Source organism: Carica papaya, chromosome 3, assembly GCF_054855325.1.
Source record: "Carica papaya isolate Zhongbai chromosome 3, ASM5485532v1, whole genome shotgun sequence".
Lineage (NCBI taxonomy): Eukaryota > Viridiplantae > Streptophyta > Magnoliopsida > Brassicales > Caricaceae > Carica > Carica papaya.
The window spans coordinates 4,037,521-4,061,313 of NC_142311.1; the positions used below are offsets into that span (position 1 = coordinate 4,037,521).

General features: G+C 37.4%; 1 protein-coding gene across 10 annotated transcripts in view; it reads right to left on the reverse strand.

Annotated features, from left to right (window-relative positions):
• The window catches only part of LOC110814068 (Glycosyl hydrolase family 47 protein), a 49,973-nt gene that overhangs the window by 17,423 nt on the left and 8,757 nt on the right, over positions 1 to 23,793 (reverse strand). For all 10 annotated transcript variants that reach the window (XR_015817604.1, XR_015817606.1, XR_015817602.1 and 7 more), the window contains 2 exons: positions 1,957 to 2,012; positions 1,559 to 1,631 (listed from right to left, as the gene is read on the reverse strand). Coding sequence is in view for 5 of the 10 variants with exons in the window: in XM_088215179.1 (XP_088071305.1) it covers positions 1,559 to 1,631; positions 1,957 to 2,012 (129 nt within the window). In the remaining 5 variants the exon portion in view is untranslated. The remainder of the gene's footprint in view (positions 1 to 1,558; positions 1,632 to 1,956; positions 2,013 to 23,793) is intronic.

A 23,793-nucleotide genomic window follows, 5' to 3' on the forward strand; every position in this document is an offset into this window, starting at 1 on the left:
ACACTTCCAAGGATTACTCTATCTTTAGTTCACAAGCATTAAATAAGATTCCTTGTCTAAGGGGTGCTAGACTATCTCCACTTTCTTTTATTTTCTTTTAATCTGCGAGGATATCTAATCCACCACTGTTTTTGTGTTCTCTCTTCTTATTTTAATAATATTTCTTCTTCTACAAAAGAAAGCTTCTCGCATTCAAAAACAATCTAAAATACAGACAAAGGGATTTAGGTTAAGGTTTTTTCTGCTTCCATAGAGACCCATCCCTAACCAAGCAACCAACCAGGCAGCAAATGAGCTAAAAACCACCCAATAAAGGAAAGAGCTAGATTACCATGACAGTTTTTTTCTGAAAAACAATGCAAAAGAAGGTGATTAATGGATTTGGCAACTAAATTGTAAACATAATAATGATTCATAAAATTCCTTTGTGCTACTTTTCAAAGGTCAAGATCCTTTCTTGTGAAGCCTCCCAAGCAAAGAAGCTAACTTTGTTGCTGCTTCTTCTCTTTTCCAAATAGCTTTCCAACAAAAGCTTAAACCATAGCCTTATAACAGACTTGACACCAGGCATACCACTTTATCATAGAGCCCGCGCTACTTTACCATTCTCCATCCACCCATAAAGATACACCTTCTGATGTTTGAGTAAAGCCTACCAATGGAACTCTCACCTCTTTCCCCCCCCAACCAAAATCATTTTCATTTCAGTTCCACAGAAAAAAAAAAAGAACTATTCACATCTTAGATAAAAGGAAAAAGACAACAATCAAGATATCATCCAACTGTTCTCTGCTATACAACTTCCCTAGAGAGTTTTTATTAGCAGCTACAGCAAAACCATAGGGAATTTCTAGCCTCAAGGCGACCCATAGCACGCATCATAATAAAAAACTAGTCTCTCCATATTAACTGCCTGAAAGGAGATCAAAGGAGAGAATCTGTTTCAAAATCCTGCACAATCTAGGTCTCTTTTCATTCCTATCCATGATGGTCCATAACAAATTTCACTATCACCACCCTTCTCCATAGTTTTGGTCTTTCTAAATCAAGAATCTCTAACCACTTACCAGATATAGCTTCACGGAAACGTGAGAGATTCACGTCCCAAAACCCCTTTCTCTACAGGTTGATTTCCATCAACCACCTGACAAGGTAATTCTTCAACTCATTTACAACATTTGCAAAAAAAAATATCTCCTTAAAAATCTTCCAACCGCTTGTCCACATTACTAAAAAAAATGATCAAGTATACTCAAGGGTAGAGAAAAAAAAAATGATCAATCTTCCTCCATTGGAGCAGTGATGTTTTTCTCCTATTGAACCAACTTATTTTCAAATTTCTCAAAGATTGGATCTACAAGCTACTCTCTACTTCATGTCTCTATTTTCAAACTCTAGTAGTGTTGTTAAATGCTTGGAAGAGAACCCAAAGGCTGAACACAAAGTTCTAGATTAGGTCAGCACTGCTGCCAAAGGAAACCACAGATAGATATCCTTTCAGCTGTCTAGAAGCTCCCGACAAATACATAGTACAAAGGGGAAAGGTAATAGAACTTACTAGGATCATTTGTCAGACGGCTAAGCACTCCGAATTCCAATGTCAAGGTCCCACCTCCAGCAGTTGATGTTATCTAAAAAAACCAGCGATGGAAGTTTAAAACTGTATATTCAGGTTAGAAGTAAAAATACAGTAACCAAATAAAGATAAGGCAAGAATAACTACACTAATTTCTCAAATTATATGTTATACATTCTGTCTCAATGAATTCGTCCTTGAAAAATTTTATGCAGTGATTATGTTCATGAAACGAATTATTTTTTCATCAAGACTGATGCTAGAGTACAATAATATGGTCAAGAAGAAATTTAGTTTTATAGATTATCTTCAAGGATAACTAGCTGATTGCTGCGTACCAACAAATTTTTAAAGCAAGCGAAAAAAAATAGAGGCTTTACCTTGCTTTCATGGTCATCAACTCCATGCATCAGATTGACTGATCCAAAAGGAATTCCTGAAACATTCAGCTAGAGACAATAAAGAAAGTGTGCAAAACTGAAATGCTGGTATCCACTAGACGTAAACCACTTGACCTTAGATATATGAAGCACAATTTTTTTTTGAAAGAAAATAAAAGAAATATTATTCACGAAGATATCAAGGGGGTATCACCCAAGCACAGCTATTAGTTACAAGTCAATTAAGTGGTTCATGACTATCCCAAGATCCTACCAATCATTGATGTCTTGACCTAACAAAATAGAACAAAAAGTATGTATCCATTTATCTCTAACATGTGTAAAGCTCATTGTCCTCAAAGCTTCTCGCATTCCTTTCCTTCCACGCAACCCAAAAAATAGTAAATGGAATAAGAAATAAATGTCTATTCTTTTTACAAAAACCCGCCCAGGCCCACAATTCACTACTCACATTCTCAGTCATAACCCAATTCAGCCCCAATAACCCTAAAACAGAAATCCATAAGCTATAAGTCTTCGGGCACCGCAACAGTAAGTGATTACAAGTTTTCTCATCCGATTTGCACAAATAATATCTGTTAAACATAGTGATTCCCCTTCTTTTAAGCATATTAATAGTAAAAATGCATTCTTTCGCAGCTTCCCATGTAAAAAAAGCCACTCTAGGCGGAGCTCTACCCTTCCAGATCTGTTTAAAGGGGGCACCATCGCTAATACTGCAACTGTCCCTCTTGCACAAGACCGTGTACATAGACTTCACAGAAAAGCCTTTCTTCTCATCTGGTTTCCACACTCTCATATCTCTGGTATCATTCAGTTTTTTGCTGTCAAGTCACCGTAACAGATTGCAAAACTCATCAATTTCCCAATCCTGCAAATTTCTTACAAGCTTCACATTCCAGATCCACCCCTCCCCCACCTTAACATAATTATCCCTCACCTTGACCTCTTTATCACAAGCAATTTCATCAATTCTAGGATAGCAATCTTTAAGCTTATAACAGCCCACCCATTCATCATGCCAGAAATTGATATCCCCCCCATTCCCCAGCTGCCACCTGACACAATCCATAAAGGAAACACTGTCATCACAAATTTTCTTCCAAATGCTCAAACCTTGCGATCTGAATCTTCCCCTCCTACCTCTCTCCTCCCAATTGCCCCATCTCACCCTCACCAGCTCCCTCCACAGCCTCCCCTCTTCAACAAGCGACCTCCATAACAATTTCCTTTGAAAGGCGCGGTTTAACTCCCTAATAGACCTCAAACCTAGCCCCCCATCGTAAACTGGTTTCTTCATCTCCTCCCACCTAAGTAGATGGTATTTTCTACTTCCCTCATCATCACCCCAAAAAATTTACGTTTGATTTTTTCAAGCTTATTAGCAATGCTGACTGGGATGGTTAAAATAGATAGATAGTAAATGGGTAAGTTAATCAACGTGCTTTTTATTAAAGTAAGTCTTCCTCCTTTCGAAAGAAAATTTTTCTTCCACCCCGCCAATCTTTTATCAAACAACTCCACAATAGACTCCCACATTTTCATATCTTTGAATTTGGCCCCAAGAGGTAAACCCAAATATTTAATAGGGAGTGTGGTAGTTTTACATCTGAGTATTATAGCCAATCTCTCCTCATCCCTTCTATCATCAATTCTAACCACCTCCGTCTTTCTCATGTTGATTTTAATTCCGGACACCATTTGAAAACAAAGGAGAATGCATCTCAAATGTAACATTGCATTTATAGAAGGTTCACAAAAATGAGAGCATCATCTGCAAAGAAGATATGAGAAATTCTTAGTCTCTCCTTCCCCCTCCCCACCTCCATCCCCTTCAATAAATTTAACTCCCCCGCCCTCTCCATCAATCTACTAAAGGCCTCCATAACAATAAGGAAAAGTACAGGTGACAAAGGATCCCTTTGGCGGAGACCTCTAGAAGCGTTAAAGAAAGAAGATGGACTCCCGTTCACCAAAACAGCAAAAGAGGAGGTAGATATGCATTTCATGATCCACCCGCGTCATTTATCCCTAAAACCCATCCTCATCATCATGTAGTCCATAAAATTCCAGCAAACAAGATCGTAAGCCTTTTCCATATCGATTTTACACAAAATGTCCTCCTTTTTCTGGCTCACCAAGTCATCCACAACTTCATTGGCAATCATCACAGCACCAAAAATTTGTCTATTCTCAACAAAAGCATTCTGTTTTTCGCCAATCACTTCCCTTAATACCTTAGAAAGTCTCCTTGCAAGCACTTTTGAAATCAATTTGTACAAACTCCCCACCAAACTAATCGGCCTAAACTCTCTTATATCATTCGTCCCCACCACTTTCGGGATAAGAACTAAAAAAGTGGAGTTGATGGAATTGACAAAACACCCGATTTTATGGAACTCATTAAAAATATCAAGCACATCCTTTTTATCACAATCCAAAAATGTCCCATTGATGAGTGCAATCCTTGACTTCCTCCTCTGAAAATGGGACCTCCAAACTGTTCCTACTCTCAACCCCTAGTCTCCTAAATTGTAGATTATCAAGATTGGGCCTACTGAATTCATCTTCAGTGTAAAGATGTTGGAAAAACTATTTAGCGCCCCTCCTCATACCCTCATTGCCTTTCAAAAGATCCCAATTGCAGCATAGTTCCTCTACATAATTGTTTTTCCTTTGGAAATTTGCTAGACAGTGAAAATACCTTGTGTTTCTATCCCCCTCCTCAAGCCACTTCTCCCTAACCTTCTGTTTCCACGACACAGCCTCCAAATTCATCAACTCAGCCACCCTCTTCCTTACCTCTTCTCTCCTTCTCCTCCCCTGCTCCCCCAACCTGCCCTCCATCTCCTTACTGTCAAGGTCGCTAGTTTCATAAGGTATTCCTCTAAAACCCTCTCTAATCTGCCCTCCTCCTCCTCTGACCATCTTTTACTTTCATTTTTAAGTGTTTTCAGCTTCGAGACAAAAATGAAACTATTGGTGCCCTCAACAACCATATTCTGTTAACAATTAGTCACCAAGTCCTCGAACCCCTCAATGAGCAGCCACTTGTTATCCAGTCTAAAAAGTGTGGAGCCCCAAATAATGCCTTCTGGGGCAAGGTATATCGGGAAATGATCAAATATGGGTCGGTTAAATATTTTTTGACTTAAACCTGCAACTTGCATTAGCAAACGATTAGAAATAAGAAAACGGTCAATCCTTGACCACGACGGGCACTCCCTGCCACTTGACCATGTTCACCTCCCTTCCCCAAGAAGGAGATCCATAAGACCTAGCATATCAATCATCTCCTTGAACTCCTTAATCTCTCCTATTCTGGTATTCAACCTCGACCTCGACCTCGACCTCACGTGTAACACCATATTAAAATCTCCCCCCACCACCAACCTCTCACCCCACTTCATTTTAGCCCTCCCCAACTCATCCCATAGCCACTCCCTCTCCTCATTGTTCCCTGTGCAGTAAATACCGGAAAAACTCCACCTCTCACTATCCCTACAGCTCTTTAGACAATATGATAGGGAGACCCTGCCAATATTCACTCCCTGCAAAAACATTTGTCACTGTCCCACATCACCAAAATCCCCCCTGCAGCCCCTTTAGTCGGCAAAGCTTCCCAACCCACGTTCCTCTCTTTCCATAAGCTGTTAATGACAGCCCTAGTGATATTTTCCATTTTCATCTCTTGGAGACAGGCCATCTCTGGTTTCCTCCTTCTCAAACAGCCCTTAATCACTCCTCTTTTGCTAGCTTCGTTCAGACCCCTTCACATTCCATCAAATAGATTTCCTTATCATTGATTACCAGTAATAGTCGCCTCACCCTCTCCTCTCCTTCTACTTTTTCGCCCCTCATCGTTTAAAGACCACTCCAATCTTTTTAACTCTCTGCATACTCCTCCTCCCTTTTTACTTCCATTTTTTTTACTTTCCTTTTCTCTCTCTCAGCTTCTAAAAATCTAATCTCCAGTTCAGCCAATAAACTTAATACCCTTTTTTCATCCCTTCAAAACATATCCCAAACAATTTACTCACCTTGACAAAATTTTTCTGGACCCACACCGAGTATTGGTCAGCCAAATCACCATCGGCAAGACCATCAGTTCCTTCGATAGGTGATCAGATTGGATAGGCGGCACATCCAGAACCCCATCATCATCAAGCTTCAACATTTCGACTTCAATCAGCGCCCTAGCATTACCGAAGCAGTCGCTATTTGCCCTAATCTCACAACCGTCTTCATCAGACATCTTGACGAATCCACTCTCATCAGCCATCAGAGAGGTGTTCATCGAAACACTAGACAACAAAGAGCCGTCCAACCTGAACCCCTCCTTCCTCTCATTTCCATCTGAGTCCACACCTACGAAACCGTACTCTCCTTCGAAACAATTAGGTTTTTCCTAGTCATTCTTGCTTTTACCCTCCGCTGCACCAAAATTCTCTCTTTTATTATTAGTTGCTAGTGAGCTAGGCAAGCTTCTCTAGGCTGCCAGATTCTCTTTGTTTTTTTGGCCTTATTCTTACTTGATTCTGGGACATCAACCCATTTTCCTTTCTCAACCCACAAACATTTCCCTTTAAAATTCAACACTGGCCCACGAAACTTTCCTTCCCGCCTTACTTCCCGCTTACTTGCTACGTGACACCCCATATCTCCCATTTTGAAATTTGAATTGCCCCAACCCATACTTGTTTGACCCGAGGGTGCAACCTACCCTACCCGACAAACAGCAGGTGATCGTAGCACCTCAGCTAAAATAGGCGATTTGTTCCTTGTTCTCAGTTCCCATTCCAAGTTACATCCCACGCACATGAATCCAGCCACCCGCCCAGTCACCACAAACCCTATGTTACCAACCGCCGGATCATTCTCCTCATAACCTTTAAACTGCTTCAAAGGTTTTTTGCCTTTAACCATTTTGGGGGGATAAGCCTTACACCAACCACCACATGCACAGCTTTCATAAACTGCCACCACCCTTCCGCCTTGTTCCCTTCCGGCACAATTACACAGTTCATTCTGCCATTAGAACTCTCTTTCACCTCCGAAAATACTAAAAATTTGCCGCACCTATTACTACCCAGCGACATGGGCAGCGATCTCCAACTACTTCTTCAGGACCTACTCCACAACCCATCGAACATCTCCCATCTAAATTCTTTAAAGCTCTGTAGAAGTCAATCCACATCCCCTTTCTGAAAGAAAATGGACTTCCAGAAACCCCTTCCATTCTCGTACACTCGAACTCCATTCCCCTCCACCACGTCGAAAGTTTTTTGCTCTACCACTAAAAATTTTCACCGACCCACTGGCATGGTATGCCAGTGGTCGTCGACTCAAGGCAACCCACATAGGAAAACGCAAAAAAAGTTAGAAAGAGAAAGTTGAGCCTTAAACTTTAAATTCAAAAAATATCCTGATAATAGATATAGAAATAAAATTTTAGCTAATTATTTGTCACTTGAGATGGCTACTGATGAGAAATTTATATGAAGCACTATTTTACAAACATAAATAGAAAGATTAAACCTTTTGATAAGGTGTATTAAAGAAGGAACAAGAAATTTTGTAATTCAGATAGTTGACGTGTGGTATTATGTGCGTTGTTTATGGGTTATTACATAGGTGTATGTGCTACATAATAGGGAATGAGTAGAAAAATAATATCTTTTGACAAGGTGTATTAAAGAAGGAAGAAGAAATTATGTAACAAGTGGACAGTTGTATTTGTGGTATTATGTGCATTTGTTATGGTTTTATCATATATGTGCATGTGTTGGATAGTGGTGCTATTTTGTAGGTTTTATTTGTTGTATCTTTATGAAGTACTATGAGTGTTAATAGGACAAAATTAGTATGAAACATATGGGTAGTTAATGCTGTTCTGGAAAATAACTCCCAAAATAACTGCTTCCCTTCATTTTATTTGCTGTAGGGTGTGTAGTAGAAGGGAAGAAGAGGTAAGGATAGGATAAGTAATATGGTTAGTTATGAACAGTTATGAGAATAACTATCGGCATAATTGCTTCTTCTTGTATTACAATACCAAGTTGTCTTTGTTAAGAGAATACGAAGGAAGAATTAATTTTCAAATTTTGAGTACTTGTCTTACTCAAGAGTTGTTGAATTCTCTCTTAACGAGTCCATAATCTAGTTTCAAGATCAGGACGGGAAGAAAAACTGTGAAACATTCTTCTACTCCTGTGGATTTCTATGTGAAACGTCCTACAATGAGATCTGTTAGTAGGGACCATAACCATTTGGTATCGGAGCCAGTTGTTATGGGTGATTTACATTCAATGTTTGAAAATTTTTTGAAGATTTATTATGTGTAGAGGGAGCAAGATTGGTCAAATTTGAATTTTTTGCTTCCACTTGGAGGAATTATATTCTGGCCAACCTATCCAGAAGGAAGCAAGGTAAGGAAGTGTCCTACCAGATCAGTCGCATGAGTTCCCAGAACACACACTCACCATTAGTCAATAGTTGATCAAGAGAGACAATTCCTGCCATACTACACCAAACTAAATTTCACACTTTGGTGGTTTCATTGATCCACTTTCTGGGATAGGTAGATACAAACATTCTTTCAAACAACAACAAACTGCAGAGGAAAAAGTTCCCTTGGCTTCATTTCATTTAGAGGGTTAGGCATAATTTTGTTCCTTAAATTGGAAAGAGAGACTTTTTCTCTCCTAGACAGAATTCACAAAATCTATTCATCTTTGATTTGATCCGCCTATCCAAAGCAACAAATTGGGAGAATTAAGCAAGTCAAAATAGTGCAGAAAAATGACAGAATATCAACGTCAATTCAACCTCCTTTTGTATAAGCAATTTTCTTAACTTGTAAACAAGTTGAAATATTTTTAAGCAGTTTAAATTATTACATTGCGGTGGAAGTAGAATTAGAGAATGGCAATCTGAAAGCACCATGAGTTTGGCCCGCAAGTACACTGTGCACACCTGTCTACTCTGAGGCATATTCGCAACATTTTTCGAGCCATAGCCACCACCATATTTCATTTGTGGATGTCCTTCAGAGTGTCATGTCACTGCAGTAGAGAAGCTATCAGTTCAGGAGATTGATCGTCAGCAAGTGCAAGGATTGTGTTTTGACCGTCATAAAAAATTTGAACCGGCTCAACACCATAAAAGGTTGCTCTAGTAAGAATTGGAAGACTGTACTTCTGACAATGAAGAAAATTCCGAAATTCCAGCACTGCCAGAATCAGAAAATGTAGCGTCAGTAGAAAATTAGTGTTTGAGGACAAAGCGCCGTTTCAAGAAAAAAGTCATTTTAGGAACATAAGAAGAAAAATCAAACCTTTTGACAAGGTATACTAAAGAAGGAAGAAGAAATTATGTAACTAGTAGATAGTTGCATGTGTGGTATTATTGTTGCTTATTAGTTTATTAAATAGGCGCATGTGCTGCATAATGGTGTTATGTTGTAGGTTCATTGGTCGTATTTTTATATTAGTATTGTGAGTGTTAGGAGGAAAAAAATAGGGAAAGCATTTGGGTAGTTAATGATAATTCCCAAAGTAACTGCTTCTCTTAATTTTATTTGCTTTATTGGTTAGTGAAGGTTTTAGAATTGAATCTTCTCTTATAAATTTTATTCATGATTATTAGTGTACAATAACTAGGTATGCATAGAAGAATATTAGAAAGAATTTGAGAAGGAAACTATTTACAACAAGCTCATTCCTATATGGAGAAAATCTTCCACTTATAGAAGTGAGTTATACTTCTGGTTCCAGTTACGGAAGTGAACTGTGCTTCATGAAAAATAGTTCTTGTTCAGCTGTCATTTTCAAGTACTTGAGGATCCGAACCACTGCCTCCAGAAGTTTTGTTGTTGAGTTATTCATGAATTGACTAACCCCATTAACAGAAAAACTAACATTTAGTCTAGTATGTGAGAGATAAATCAATTTCTCCACTAGACATTAGTATCTTTTTTGACAATTGAAACACTATCAATTTTATCTCCAATTTTAATGTTGGGATCCATGAGTGTCTTCGGGCTTGTATCTAAGTATCTTAGTCTTTTTTAGATGATCTAACATATTTTCATTGAGAAACTAAGATTCTTGTCTTTGACTTAGCAATTTCCATTACCAAGAAGTATTTGATATTACCAAGTCTTTAATATCAAATCTTAGCTGAGACATTTTTAAGTCTAAATATCTCCTTTTTGTCATTTGTCATCTCCTAAGAGTTATATCATCTATAGATACGATGAGAATGATCTTTTTTTTTCAAGGAATCATGCCTGACAAACATAGTATAATTTGTTTGGCATTGATTATATTCAAACTTCTCTACTGCCTTAGCAAATTTGTCAAACCTACTCTTGGAGATTGCTCAAGGATATATAAGGATCTCTTAAACCTACAGATCTTAGTGAATTGATTTTTTAAGACCATGTGGTATTTCCATGTAGACTTCTTCGTCCAGTTCTCCATTAAGAAAGAAATTTCTCACATCTATTTGGAATAGTGTCAATCCAGGTTAACAACAAATAACATCAGTCTTCAGATTGCATTGAATATTGCTACCAGTGTAAATGTCTCCTCATAATCAATCTCACATAATTAACTGAAGTCCCTGACTATTAGTCAAACTTTGAACTTGTTGATGCTACCATCGACATTATGTTTGACTGAGAACACTTATTTATAGCCAACTGGTTACTTGCCTGATGGTAATTTTGTTATTTCTCAAATACCATTCTTTTGCAAGGCTCGAGTTTTCTCTAGATTGCAACTTTCCATTCAGATATTATTAAGTGCCCCTAGACATGAAGCCAAGCTACAAGAAGCTAGTCGTGCTGCGCGCATTCGCCCAACATGTCACGTGCGACTTCACATGGCAACCCGCATGGTGTGAGCGTGTGGCCCAAAATCCGAAAGAAGTCGCAGCGCAGGAAGCATGCCTGAGCATGTGAAGAAAGGCCTAGCCTGCCTAGATGAGAAGACCCAGTGCGAAGGAGCTTGGAACGCGCAAGATCATTCCTTGATGCCATCAAGCAGGGCCGGCCCAATGGGCCTCCATACTAACCGGTCCAAGAAGCTGAAGAAGAGGGCGGAGCATGGATGCGCGAGGAAGCCCAAGAGACTAAAGAAGAAGGCCCAAGCCCACGGCCTTTCGGCCACAAAGGGTCTCAGCCTAGAGACAATGTGCAAGCAGGAGGCCTTGCACGATGGATGGGACCTACAAGCGAGCAAGATGCCCAACCCGTGCCCAAAGGAGACACACATGCATGCGTGTACGAACAAAGCTACCTGCACACCCTAGGACGGCCAACATGTGAGGCACGCACGCGAGGCAAGCGTGCCAAGCTACATGCACAGAGGCCCGCGCGCAAGAAACATGGGCGTAGGTCTTCTCACATGCGTGACCTACCTCAAGCCACGGGATTTTTTCCCGTCCAAGTGAGGCGTGCGGGAATCCCATCCCGCACGAATCAAGCATGTGAGCGGGAGAATTGTTTTCTACAAGGGGACTCATTATTTTTATTTTTATTTTGTTTGCCATATGATTTTTTTGGGATAAATTCTTCAAGGATTCTGCAGCAACTCTACATCAAATTTCAGCACATGGAAAATGAGGAAAATTTATCTACCTAATTATTTTAATATTACTTTATTGTAATTTAATTTTATGTTTTATCTTTATGACTAAATATTTATATTTTAATCTTAGGATTAAGAATAAGTTATTACTTTAATAATTAATTTAAGTGTATTTTAATTCTAGAATTAGGATAAACTATCATCTAGCTAAAATTTGAATTAAATTCAATTATTTGTATTCTAGTAGACTTAATCAGGTGAAAGCCGATAAAAATGGCTAATCATAGACTATAAAACACATATCTTCATAATTCAATAAAGTAAAGTTTTTACTTCAAATTAGCTATGCTAATTTTCAAATTCTTTAGACATCTTCAAGTTAGGAGCTTCAGACTGCTTCATTGAGTGAAGAATCGGGATTGACTTATCGGGTAAGCTGTGGCGTCTTTTTTTTTTTTTTTTCTCAGTTACTTGGATAAGCCTTTAATGCATTAATTGTGATTCCAGTAGAGAGAGTTTAACTTAAATAATTAAGTTTTGAATTGATGAATATAGTGGGTTCATGATCGAGGTCTTTTCAATCCGTGGAGTAATAGTTCTCCACCCCGCGTCATATTGTTAATAAATGTTTGGTGAGTTGATGATAGACCTTTGTATAAAACAAAATTGTAAATTAGATAATCAGTGGGTACTCTTTTCTACATTCTTAATGCAATCAGTCTATTGTCATTATACAAATTATCAAAGGAGGTATCTGAGCTTGTGTTACCTTAAGGATTCAATGGTGTTGTATCCATATTAGATTCATAGATCTGATCAGGTGATTGCAACTCTTACCCATCTTGATTCTTGTTTCTCCTAGTGTAGACACGGAGTTCAAGTTTTGCAATGTGTTCAGTAGATTCAAGTTCAGGTGTTTCATCATGATTTGTGTTTTCTATGGACTGAATAAGTTTAGTTGGAGTAGAATTAGTTGGAAGAGGATAAAGATATTCAGTATGTAGCCCCAAAATTGGAATCATTGTGTATGTCTCCCTCGAAATACTAAATGTAGTATAGCTGGCTTTCATGAAAAGTGACTTCCATGAAGTTACAAAACTTTTTGGATAACTGGTGAATAAAACTTATATCCCTTATGGTTTGATAAGTACCCAATTTGGGACCAAGTTTGCTTCTGTGATGATTGTATATGTGAACAAAGATTGAAAAACTTCAGAGTTTGATGTATAGAGCAAATAGAAGTCAATTAGTAAAAAAAACTAGAGCATGATTTGATCGGGTGTTTGAAAATCAAAAACTCGAGAAGGCATTTTATCAATAATGTAGGTTGCAGTTTGAATAACTTCCCCCCAAAAAAAAATTGGGACTATAGTTATGAACGTTAGGGATTAGACAACCTCCAAGATATGTTTATTCTTCCTTTCGATTGTCCACTTTTGTTGAAGGGTATCAACACATTAACTTGGTAAACAATTCCCTCTTTTTTGATATACATGTCAACCCTTTTTCAAAGTATCATTTTGCATTGTTGTCTTCAATAATTACTTTTTTTATCTAGAACTGAATTTAGACTAAGGTATTGAATTTCCTAAATATATAACTAACTTCTGATTTTCTTTCATCCTGAATAGCCATGTAATTCTAGCCTGATCATCCAAAGAGGATATAAAACATGTGGTACTAGTGATGTTTTTTATTACAAATGGTTCCCAAACATCACTATATACCACATTAAACAATCTAAAGGCTTTGTTGTGCAACATGGATATGCAATATTAGTATGTTTTGACAATTGACTCACTTCATAACGAAAGCTTTTCAAATTCTTATCTTTGAATAAGGAAATACTTTTTAAAGGTATACAAAGTTCGAATACCCCAATCGATAATAACATAACATAATTGGTTGGAGTCTCTTGAGACTCACCACACACTGTATCATGGGATGTTTCCTAAAAGTTCAATTATTCTTAAAGAGAAAGAATAGGGGGTACACCCTAACATCATCAATCATTCTCCTAGAATTTCAAATCCTAAGAATTCACATATCTTTGAGAAACTTTTAGTGAAACAGTTATATAATCCGGAGTAAGTTTGCTTAATGATAACAAATTGCAATCCAAACTTAGTACATGAAGTGCTCCTTTTAAAGTTTACTCCCTTGAAATGAGAATATACTCTATTTGGCCACTCTATAGTAAGATCTATATATTATTTTTACAGTAAGATTCTCATTGCACGAATCATATAGAACAAAGTTTCATTTCCCATCATGTAGTTAAATACACCAGAGTCAATGATTTAAATATCTCGTCCTCCTGAATAGCATTGGGAGCACTAAAAAAATTACTTTTATGAGTTGTTGTCCCAACTCCTATGTTGTTATTAACTTAATTTTGATGAATGAACATTTTTAGAGAACTTCTATCTGCTCTTTGTTGAATGGGTATGATTTATAGACGGAGGTAACTTCATTAATAAAGATATGATTTCTTTGACTCTCTTTGTCCGTGGATGATATCGTAGTATTCAATTTTGTTGGTTCTCCATGAATTTTCTAGCAATTATTATGAGTATGACCTGATTTTCTATAGTGCTCCCACCAAGGCTTCCCCTTCCCAGCTATCTACGTTAGGATAGGGTCACAAGTAGCCAAGGCAGAATTTTGCCTATTTGTAGGACTTGCAAATCCCTCTTCGAGGGTCACATTTTTCCTACTTTCTGCTCCACTTCCCTTAGAAAACACTTCACATATACCAGATAATCGTTTTATTCCTAATATTCTCTCTTGTACTTCATCTAAATTTTTATTTAGTCCCATGAGAAATCTAAATATTATTTTCTTTTTTAAAATTTCTCTATGCTGTTTTGCATCATCTAATAGCTCCAAGCGAGCTCCGCAAAAACGTTGAGATATTGCCAATATTAAATGCGCATATCCAAATAATAGGTCATAGATAGATCTCCTTCCAACATGTCATGAGGCTAGATTCAATAACAAAAAATTCATGTGCTTCTTTTGCTCGTGTAGAACTCTTTGATTGATTCTCAGATTTTGTGTGTTTTCTCATATAGCAAAAATATTTTCATCTATATTGTTGATCGTGGAGTTAATCAACCACGACATGACTAAATTCTTTTCAGCCTTCCATGTTTTTTGATTTTGGGTCTTTGGCACTTTGCGGTATTTGAGGTATTCTTTTCTCACTCCTCCACAGATAAACATCTTGACTAATTTGAGACCATTTAATATAATTGCTTTCATTCAACTTGTTGCCAATGATTGTAATTTGAGAGGTTTCCACTTCCATCGGGCCAGGACATGACTTTAGAGAAATTTTTCTATAATCATCCCATATTCAGTCACCAGCAAGAAGAGAAAAAAAATTTACTAGTTCAAAGATTCTGCTATGAAACTATGAAGGTTTTAGAATTGAATTTTTTATTATAAAATTTAATCGTGAATTTTTTTATATAAAAAGTATGAAAGTATTATTCACAAAGGTACCAAGGGAGTACCACCCACATACAAATTTATAGGTTAGCTAATATATGTATAATATTCCAAAAATCTTCCACTCCATAAATATCATGACCCAACATCAAGGACCCAAAAAAATAAAACCAGCTACCATTGATCTTGTAAATCTCATTCTCAATACCCTCAAATACTCTATTGTTTCTTTCTTTCCAAATCACCCACATAATAGTAAGAGGTATTAGCTTTACAAACTTTATTTGTTTACAAAAACCTCCCCAAGCCCAAATCTCATTCCTCACCGAACTTGCAATAACCCAATCAATACCTAACATCCAGTAGATCATCGTCCACATCTCATAGGCCATTGGACACCAAAGAAAAATATAATTACATGATTCTACCGCTTTCTTGCACAAATAACAACCGTTGACCATAATCTTTCCTCTAACTATTAACTTGTCAATTATAAAAATCCATTCGCGACATGCCTTCCTAGCAAAAAAAAGCAACCCTAGGAGGTGTATTAATTCTCCAAATCTGATGTGCTAGAAATGTAGAGACCTCTTCACGTTCTCTTCTCACAAAGCAATTATAGTAGGACCTAAAAGTGAAACTTCCTTTCTCATTCAATTCCGCACAATCAGATCCTTGTCTTTAGTAACATGTATAGTGGCAAGAAGTTGTAGCAAAGCTTCATACTCATCAACTTCCCAATCATTTAGATTCGTGTTTCCATTCTCTATGACCATTATTTTCACTGTAAGCATCTTCAATTAGCATTTTCTTGAATTGTGCAATTGCATAGATGCTCGGGAATCGTCTCTTGAAGTAGCCTCCAGTCATCCACTCATCCAACCAAAATCTAACTTTATTACCCCTCCCAACCCTCCAAGTATTGCAATCTTCGATTTTATATCTACCCATCTGAATCCTCCTCTAGAGTCCCAACCCATGAGGTCTCACCCTGCTTCTCCTATACCCCTCCACACAATTGTTCTCCCATCTGGCTTCAATCACACTCTTCCATAATCTATCTTTTAAAAAATAAAAGTACGAAGTTGTATTGAAATAAAGGAGACAAGGGAGCACCGCCCATTTTACAGATCGATTAAACAATCGACTATAGAGCCGAAATCATCAAAGTATTTAATGTTATGTTCTAAAATAGTGAACCCAAAATAATGGAACCAGTTGTCGGTGATGATTCTGAAGTCGATTTCTTTTCCTTCGAAAGTACGATTGTTTCTTTCCTTCCAAATGACCCAAAATATAGTAAGAGGGAAGAGTTTAAAAGTTTTTTTGTGATAGCTCAATCTTTCCCATACAAGTAGCTCATCCAAAATTGATTTATATTTGACCCAAGATAGTCCCATGAGACCAATAATAGTAGACAAAGGTTGTGAGAGACCAGACATCCCAGGAGTAGATGATTACATGTTTCATTGTTGTTTTTGCAGAGAAAGCGTCTACTAACAATTGTAAAGCCTCCCATGCAAAAAAGGAATGCGGACCTTTGTTGTTTCCCATGCAAAAAAAAAGAAATTCTTGGAGTAGCACCCGATTTCCATGAAATATTAGCTGAAAATTTTGTCCATTTTTTGTGAAAAATTGCTGACCAAATTCTTATACAGAGATTTAACTAAGAAATTACCAGATTTGGTGTGTTGCCAGATGAGTTTGTCATTGCTGGCAATTAGGTGAATGTGAGACAGAGTTTGGAACAAATGTTCATATTCCTCAACTTCCCAATCTTGCAAGTTTCTAGACACTATCACCTGCCATTGATTCAGTTCGACAGTATCTTTTACTAAAATGAGTTTGTATCTAGCAATCGCATAAATCATTGAAATTTTTTATTGGAATGCTCCTCTGTCATGCCAAATATCTTTCCAAAAACGAATTTTGGTACCACTGCCGATGCTCCACCTAGAATTATGAAGAATAACATCGTTTAGATTCCAAATACCTCTCCATAAGGTAGAGTCATAACTATTGTTTTTTATTTTAGAGTTATCATTGCAGTCACTATTGAATCATTTACTCATAATAATTGATTTCCAAAGGCTGTTGTGGTCATTCCAAAATTTCCATATCCATTTTCCAAGTAGAGCTTTATTCAGTTTGTCAATTGATCTACAGACCCAGTCCACCTTCTTTGAATGGTTTCTTGATTTCTTTTTAATTCACAAGATCAAGTTTTTTGTTATTGTTATCACCATCACCCCCAAAGGAAATTGCATTGTATGGCCTTTAGTATGTTGGCAACACTGCTCGGAATATTAAGTACAGATAATCACTCTTCCATAATCTATTATCCTCCTTTAAAAACCTCCACAATCATTTATCTTGTAAAGCCATATTCAAATCGATCAGAGATCTTAACCCCAAGCCCCCTTGATTACAGTGTAAATTAACATCATCCTACTTCACTAAATGGTATCTCATTCTCCCATCATCATCACCCCATAAGAATCTACATTGTGTAGCTTCCAATCTTTTTAGCAATTTTCATTAGCATCACTATTGTAGACTAGAAATAAATAGGAAGATTTGTTAATGTGGTTTTTATCATAGTCAATCTGCCTCCCTTAGATAAAAAATTTCTATTCTATCCAGTCAATCTTCTCTCGAAAAACTCAATAACAGGTTTCCACGTTCTACAATCTTTTTTTTTAAATAAAAAGTGTGAAATACTATTAACATGGTACCAAACAATCAGGGATACCACCCCTATACAAAAGCTTTACAATGTTGTTAGTGAATCAATGATATACCCAAAATCCACATCGCTAATCATGTCATGCCCTAACAATAAAAACCTAAAATAATGCAACCACCCATCTCTCAAACTACACAAATCATTAGTTTTACCCTCAAAAGCTCTAGAATTTCTCCCCTTCCAAAGAATCCAAAACAAAGATAAAGGAATTAGATTTTTCAACTTCCTCTCAACATGCATCCAATCCCAAGCACACAATTCCTCCCTAATAAATCCAGCCATCAGCCAGTTAACACCAATCATACTAAAAATAGCATTTCATAATTCAGAGGCCACAGGACACTGCAACAGAACATGCACACAACTTTCCTCATTAGCCATACACAAATAGTATCGGTTTGGAATGGCCAACCCCCTAGTTTTAAGTTTATCAATTGTCAATATGCATTCTCAATTTACTTCCCATGCAAAAAAAACAACTCTAGAGGGAACTTTCGCCTTCCAGATCTGTCTAGAGGGAAAATCAAAACTTATCACGTTGTTTTTGTCAGTTAAGTGCTTGTAATAAGATTTGACTGAAAAGACACCACTTTTATCCAACTTCCATAACACCTGGTCCTCCCCAGCAAACAACTGTTGAGCAGCCAATAACAGTAACAAATTTTCAAGCTAGCTGAGTTCCAAATCCTGCAAATTTCTCAAGACATTGATCAGCCATTCAACACAACCATTATTAATCTTGTAAGCATCCTGAATTAGCATATTTTTTGTCCGAGAAACAGAAAAAATTTGGAAAACCTCCTCATTAAACACATTATGTAGAAAATAAACGAATCAATTCAGTTTTATTTTTTGTTGTTATTAGCCTAGGGGAGGTAACCACAAAGTTGGTGAGGTATAACAGATTTTGTTATTCCTCCTTCCCTTAAAAAGTTGTTAGAATTTTGTTAGGTTTTGTTAGAATTTGGTTGTATGTTTCCTATAAATTGACACCTTATGGTGATGAAAAAATAATAAGCAGAAGTAGAATTTTCATTCTCTAAATCTTCAAGGTATCAGAGCATACCTGATCCAAGAGAATCATCCCTGCTGTGCCGAAGTCACAAATGGCCACAGGTGAGCTTCCGTCTTCTCCACCCGAGGTCCTCGGGTTCCTATCATCACACACCCATCAACAACGGTGTGGGTGAAATGTCTTCGTATGACGCAAACTAAACGGCAGCAATTACCTTCAATGGTCGTCATATGTTCTGCTGTTCATCCGAGGTAAGAGGCACGACAAGTATCTCACTGGCGAACTCATACCTCCTCCCACGACTAACCTGAATGCTCGTACATGGAAGAACGAAAACAGTATGGTCATGTCGTGGCTCATAACTTCAATGACTCCAAAAATCAGAGAGAATTTCCTTCTCTATGAGACCGCGCATGAGATTTGGGAAGCAGCTCAGGAATTCTACTCCAGCAAGGAGAACACCTCTGCCATTTTTGAGATAGAATCGACTCTTCACGATCTTCGGCAAAGTGAGTTAAGCGTAACTCAATATTATAATGCTTTGACCTGCAACTGGCAGCAATTGGACATTTCGAAGAGCACCGATGTAGCTGTCCCAAAGATGCGAAAATCTTCAAATCGATTGTTGAACAGAAGCGAGTCTTCAAATTTTTGCTGGGATTGAACAAAAACCTCGATGAGGTTCGAGGACGCGTGCTGAGTATTAAGCCACTGCCGAGCCTTCGTGTGGCTTTCTCTAAGATTCAGCGAGAAGAAAGCCAAAGGAAGGTCATGCTAGGAGACGCTGAACTCACCCACCAGGCCGGAAATTCCTCTGCGCTCACAACCCGAGCACTGGATGCTCGTACGAAGAAGACGAGACCTTGGTGTAACCATTGTAGGAAGCTCGAGCACACACACGAAAAGTGTTGGAAGCTTCATGGTAAGCCGAGTGATTGGAAGCCCTTCAAGCCAAAAAACTCAAACAAGCACCAGGGAAATCACGTGACTACCGAAGAAATTCCACCTGCTGCTGTGGAGAGCAGTCCCTTTAGTCCTGAACAGCTAGAAGCTCTCCAGCGCATGTTGTTCCAGAAAAATTACCTCAGTACTTCAGTGGCACACAAAGGTAATAATTTTGTTTTGTCTGCTTATTCAGAAAAAGAGCAAGTTTGGGTTGTAAACTCAGAAGTATCTGATCATATGACTAGAGATATCTCAATATTTCAAAAATATAGCAAGTGTAAAAAAGACTATTCAATCAGAATTATTGATGGGTTCCTCTCAAAAGTGACAGGAGCGGGTTCTATAAATTTATCTCCAAATTTGACTCTTTGCTCAGTCCTTCACGTTCCAAATCTGGATTCTAATTTGTTATCAATAAGCAAGCTATGTGAAGATTTAAATTGTGCTGCCAAGTTTGTCTCTAACGTGTGTGAATTTCAAGACTTGGACTCGGGGAGGATAATTGGCAATTCTAGGATGAGTTCAGGACTATACCTGCTCTAAATCAATGCTTTTAAAAGACAAACTCACAATGCAGTATTTATAACTCTATTTCTGCAAATAATGACCATGATATTATGTTGTGGCACTATAAACTAAAACATTCAAATTCCATGTAACTGAAAAAGTTGTTCCTCTTACTATTCAATTGAAAAGATCCCATTTCATTTCAGTATGAAGTATGTCAATTTTCTAAACATGTTCGAAGTTCATTTCCTAGTCTACTATACAAACCCTCAAAACCATTTGCATTAATTCATAGCGATGTATGGAGACCCTCCAAGGTCACCAACATCACCGGAACTAGATGGTTTGTATCTTTTATTGATGATCATACAAGAATTATTTGCGTATTTCTGATAAAAGAAAATTTTGAAATTGGACATCTCTTTAAAAAATTCCATAAATGATCCAAACACAATTTCACGCTACCATCCAAGTATTGAAATCCAACAATACATGTGAATACTTTGAAGCCACCCTTGAGAATATTTTACTGAACATGATATTATTCATCAAATCTCTTGTGTACATACCCCACAACAAAATGGCATAGCCAAAAGGAAAAATAGACACATTTTTGAGGTGGTTAGATCAATCATATTCACCACTCATGTACCAAAATTTCTCTGGGGAGAGGTTGTTCTCACTGCTACTTACTTGATAACCTGGATGCTCTCCAGTGTCCTAAAGTTCCAATCACCTTACACCATTCTTTCACAAATCTTTCCTGAATCTCATATTTTAAACACATTACCACTCAAAGTCTTTGATTGTTCAGCATATGTTCATATTCACACTCATCTCTGTGGAAAACTTGACCCAAGGGCCCTTAAATACATCTTTGTTGGGTACTCTGCTAATTAGAAAGGATACAAATGTTTAGTTCCGAAAATCCGTTGATTTTATAACACAATAGATGTCACATTTTTTGAAAACTAACCATTTTACCTCACAATTGATATTCAGGGGGAGACATTACTCATAAATATCAATTGTGGGATGTAATCATAACTCTTCTATATCCACATAGTCACTCTCCACCAGAAAAACCCTCTCTGGAGCCTGAACCTATAACCTCACATAAACATAAAGAACCTGAACCAAAACCAGTTAAAGAGAACACAGTACCTGCAACTAGTGAGTCACATGTCTATACTAGAAGAAACAAAGGGAAGGCACCTGAATCATCCAAGCCTTGCCATGAATCTACCCTTGATCCTGGTGCCCAAAAATTGACAGGTAATGAGACTTCTATTCCTCCTACAGATACTGACATTGACATGCCTATTGTTTTGAGAAAATGAACTCGGATATACACCAAACATCCTATACAGGACTATATTTCATTAGACAAGTTGTCTTCAGAACATCATACTTTTGTGTGTAGGTTAGACAGTAGCTCACCAGAGCCTAAAACAATCCATAAAGCTCTAAAAATACCTGAATAGAGGATGGTTGTTCAAGAGGAAATCAAGGCACTTGAAAAGAACAGAACATGGAATTAATTGACCTACCTCCAGGGAAACACCTAGTGGGGTGCAAGTGGGTCTTCATAACTAAATACAATTCAGATAGAAGTGTGAATCGGTATAAGACTCGACTAGTAGCCAAAGGCTACACTCAGTCATATGGGATAGACTATCAAGAGACATTTGCTCTGGTAGCCAAACACAATACAATTCGAGTACTTCTCTCACTCGCCTCTAATCTTGATTGGCCACTCTGTCAGTTAGATGTGAAAAATGTATTTCTTAATGGTGATTTAGAGGAAAAAGTGTATATGAAAATGCCACCAGGATTTGAACTAGCAGACAGTCCTCAGAAAGTATACAAGCTGAAAAAGTCACTATATGGTTTAAAACAATCTCCAAGGGCATGGTTTGATATATTCACAAAAGCAGTGAGACGGGAAGAATATAACCAATGTCAGTCTGACCATACACTATTTGTCAAGCATTGTACCTCAGGTAAGAAAGCTATCTTGATTGTTTATGTAGATGATATCATCCTTACAGGAGATTATATTGAGGAGATTCAGAAACTCAAAGAATTCTTAACCAAAGAGTTTGAAATTAAAGATCTCGGAGTACTAGAGTACTTCCTCGGAATGGAAGTGGCTAGATCCAAGAAGGGAATCTCGGTATCTCAACGAAAGTATGTTCTGGATCTTCTGAAAGAGACTGAGATGCTATGAAGTAAGTCTGCTGACACTCCTATGGATCTAACCAACAAACTTGGATCCAAAATCGGTGATAAAACAGTTGATAGAGAAAGGTATCAAAAACTAATTGAGAAGTTCATCTACCTAGCACATACAAGACCCGACATCAGTTTTGCAGTAAGTACAGTGAGTCAATTCATGAATCAGCTAACTGAGGAACACATGAAAGCGGTATATCGAATTCTAAGATACCTAAATATGACTTCAGGGCAAGAATTGTTCTTTCAAAAGACAATGAAAAGAGATGTTGAAATCTACACTGATGCAAATTGGGTAGTCTCAATAAATGACAGACGGTCTACATCAGGGTATTATACCTATGTTTTGGGAAACTTAGTCACCTTACGTACCAAGAAATAATTAGTTGTATCTCGTACCAGTGCAGAATCTGAGTTTAAAGCACATGCTCATAGTATATGTGAAAGTATATGGCTAAGAAGGATACTTGTCGAACTAAAGGTTCCTAACAACATTCCTATGAAAATTTGGTGTGATAATCAATCAACCATCAGTATGGCCAAGAATCCTGTACATCATGACAGAACCAAGCATGTGGAGATTAATCATCACTTTATTAAAAAGAAGTTAGAAGATGGTACTAAAACACTCATGCACATTCTAACTAGTCAACAGATTGCAGACATCCTAACAAAGACTCTACCAAAAAGGACCTTTGATAACATAACATCCAATCTAGGTTTACTCAACATATACGTAAACTAAATTGAGGGGAATGTAGAAAATAAAAGAATCAATTCAGTTTTATTTTTTGTTGTTATTAGCCTAGGGGAGGTAACCACAAAGTTGGTGAGGTATAACAGATTTTGTTATTCCTCCTTCCCTTAAAAATTTGTTAGAATTTTGTTAGGTTTTGTTAGAATTTGCTTGTATGTTTTCTATAAATTGACTCCTTATGGTGATGAAAAAGTAATAAGCAGAAGTAGAATTTCCATTCTCTAAATCTTCATATTATTTATCCAAATATCTTTCCAAAATCTAATTTTATTGCCCCTGCCAGCCTTCCACAATAGATTCTCCAAAAAACTAGACCACTACATCAAGATTTTACTCCATAAACTCAGTCCCACGTTTTATAATTTTTATATTTAGCACCCAGTGGCATCCCAAGCTATTTGATCATAAATGTAACTACCTTGCATACCAACACCCTCGCAAGTTGCGCTTCATCTCTCTTATCTCCAATTCTCACAAGTTCAAGTTTTTGTGAATTAATATTTAGATGCGACAATTTGAAAGCAGAGAAGTACACACCTTGGATTCAAAAGCATTTTCTCATCCA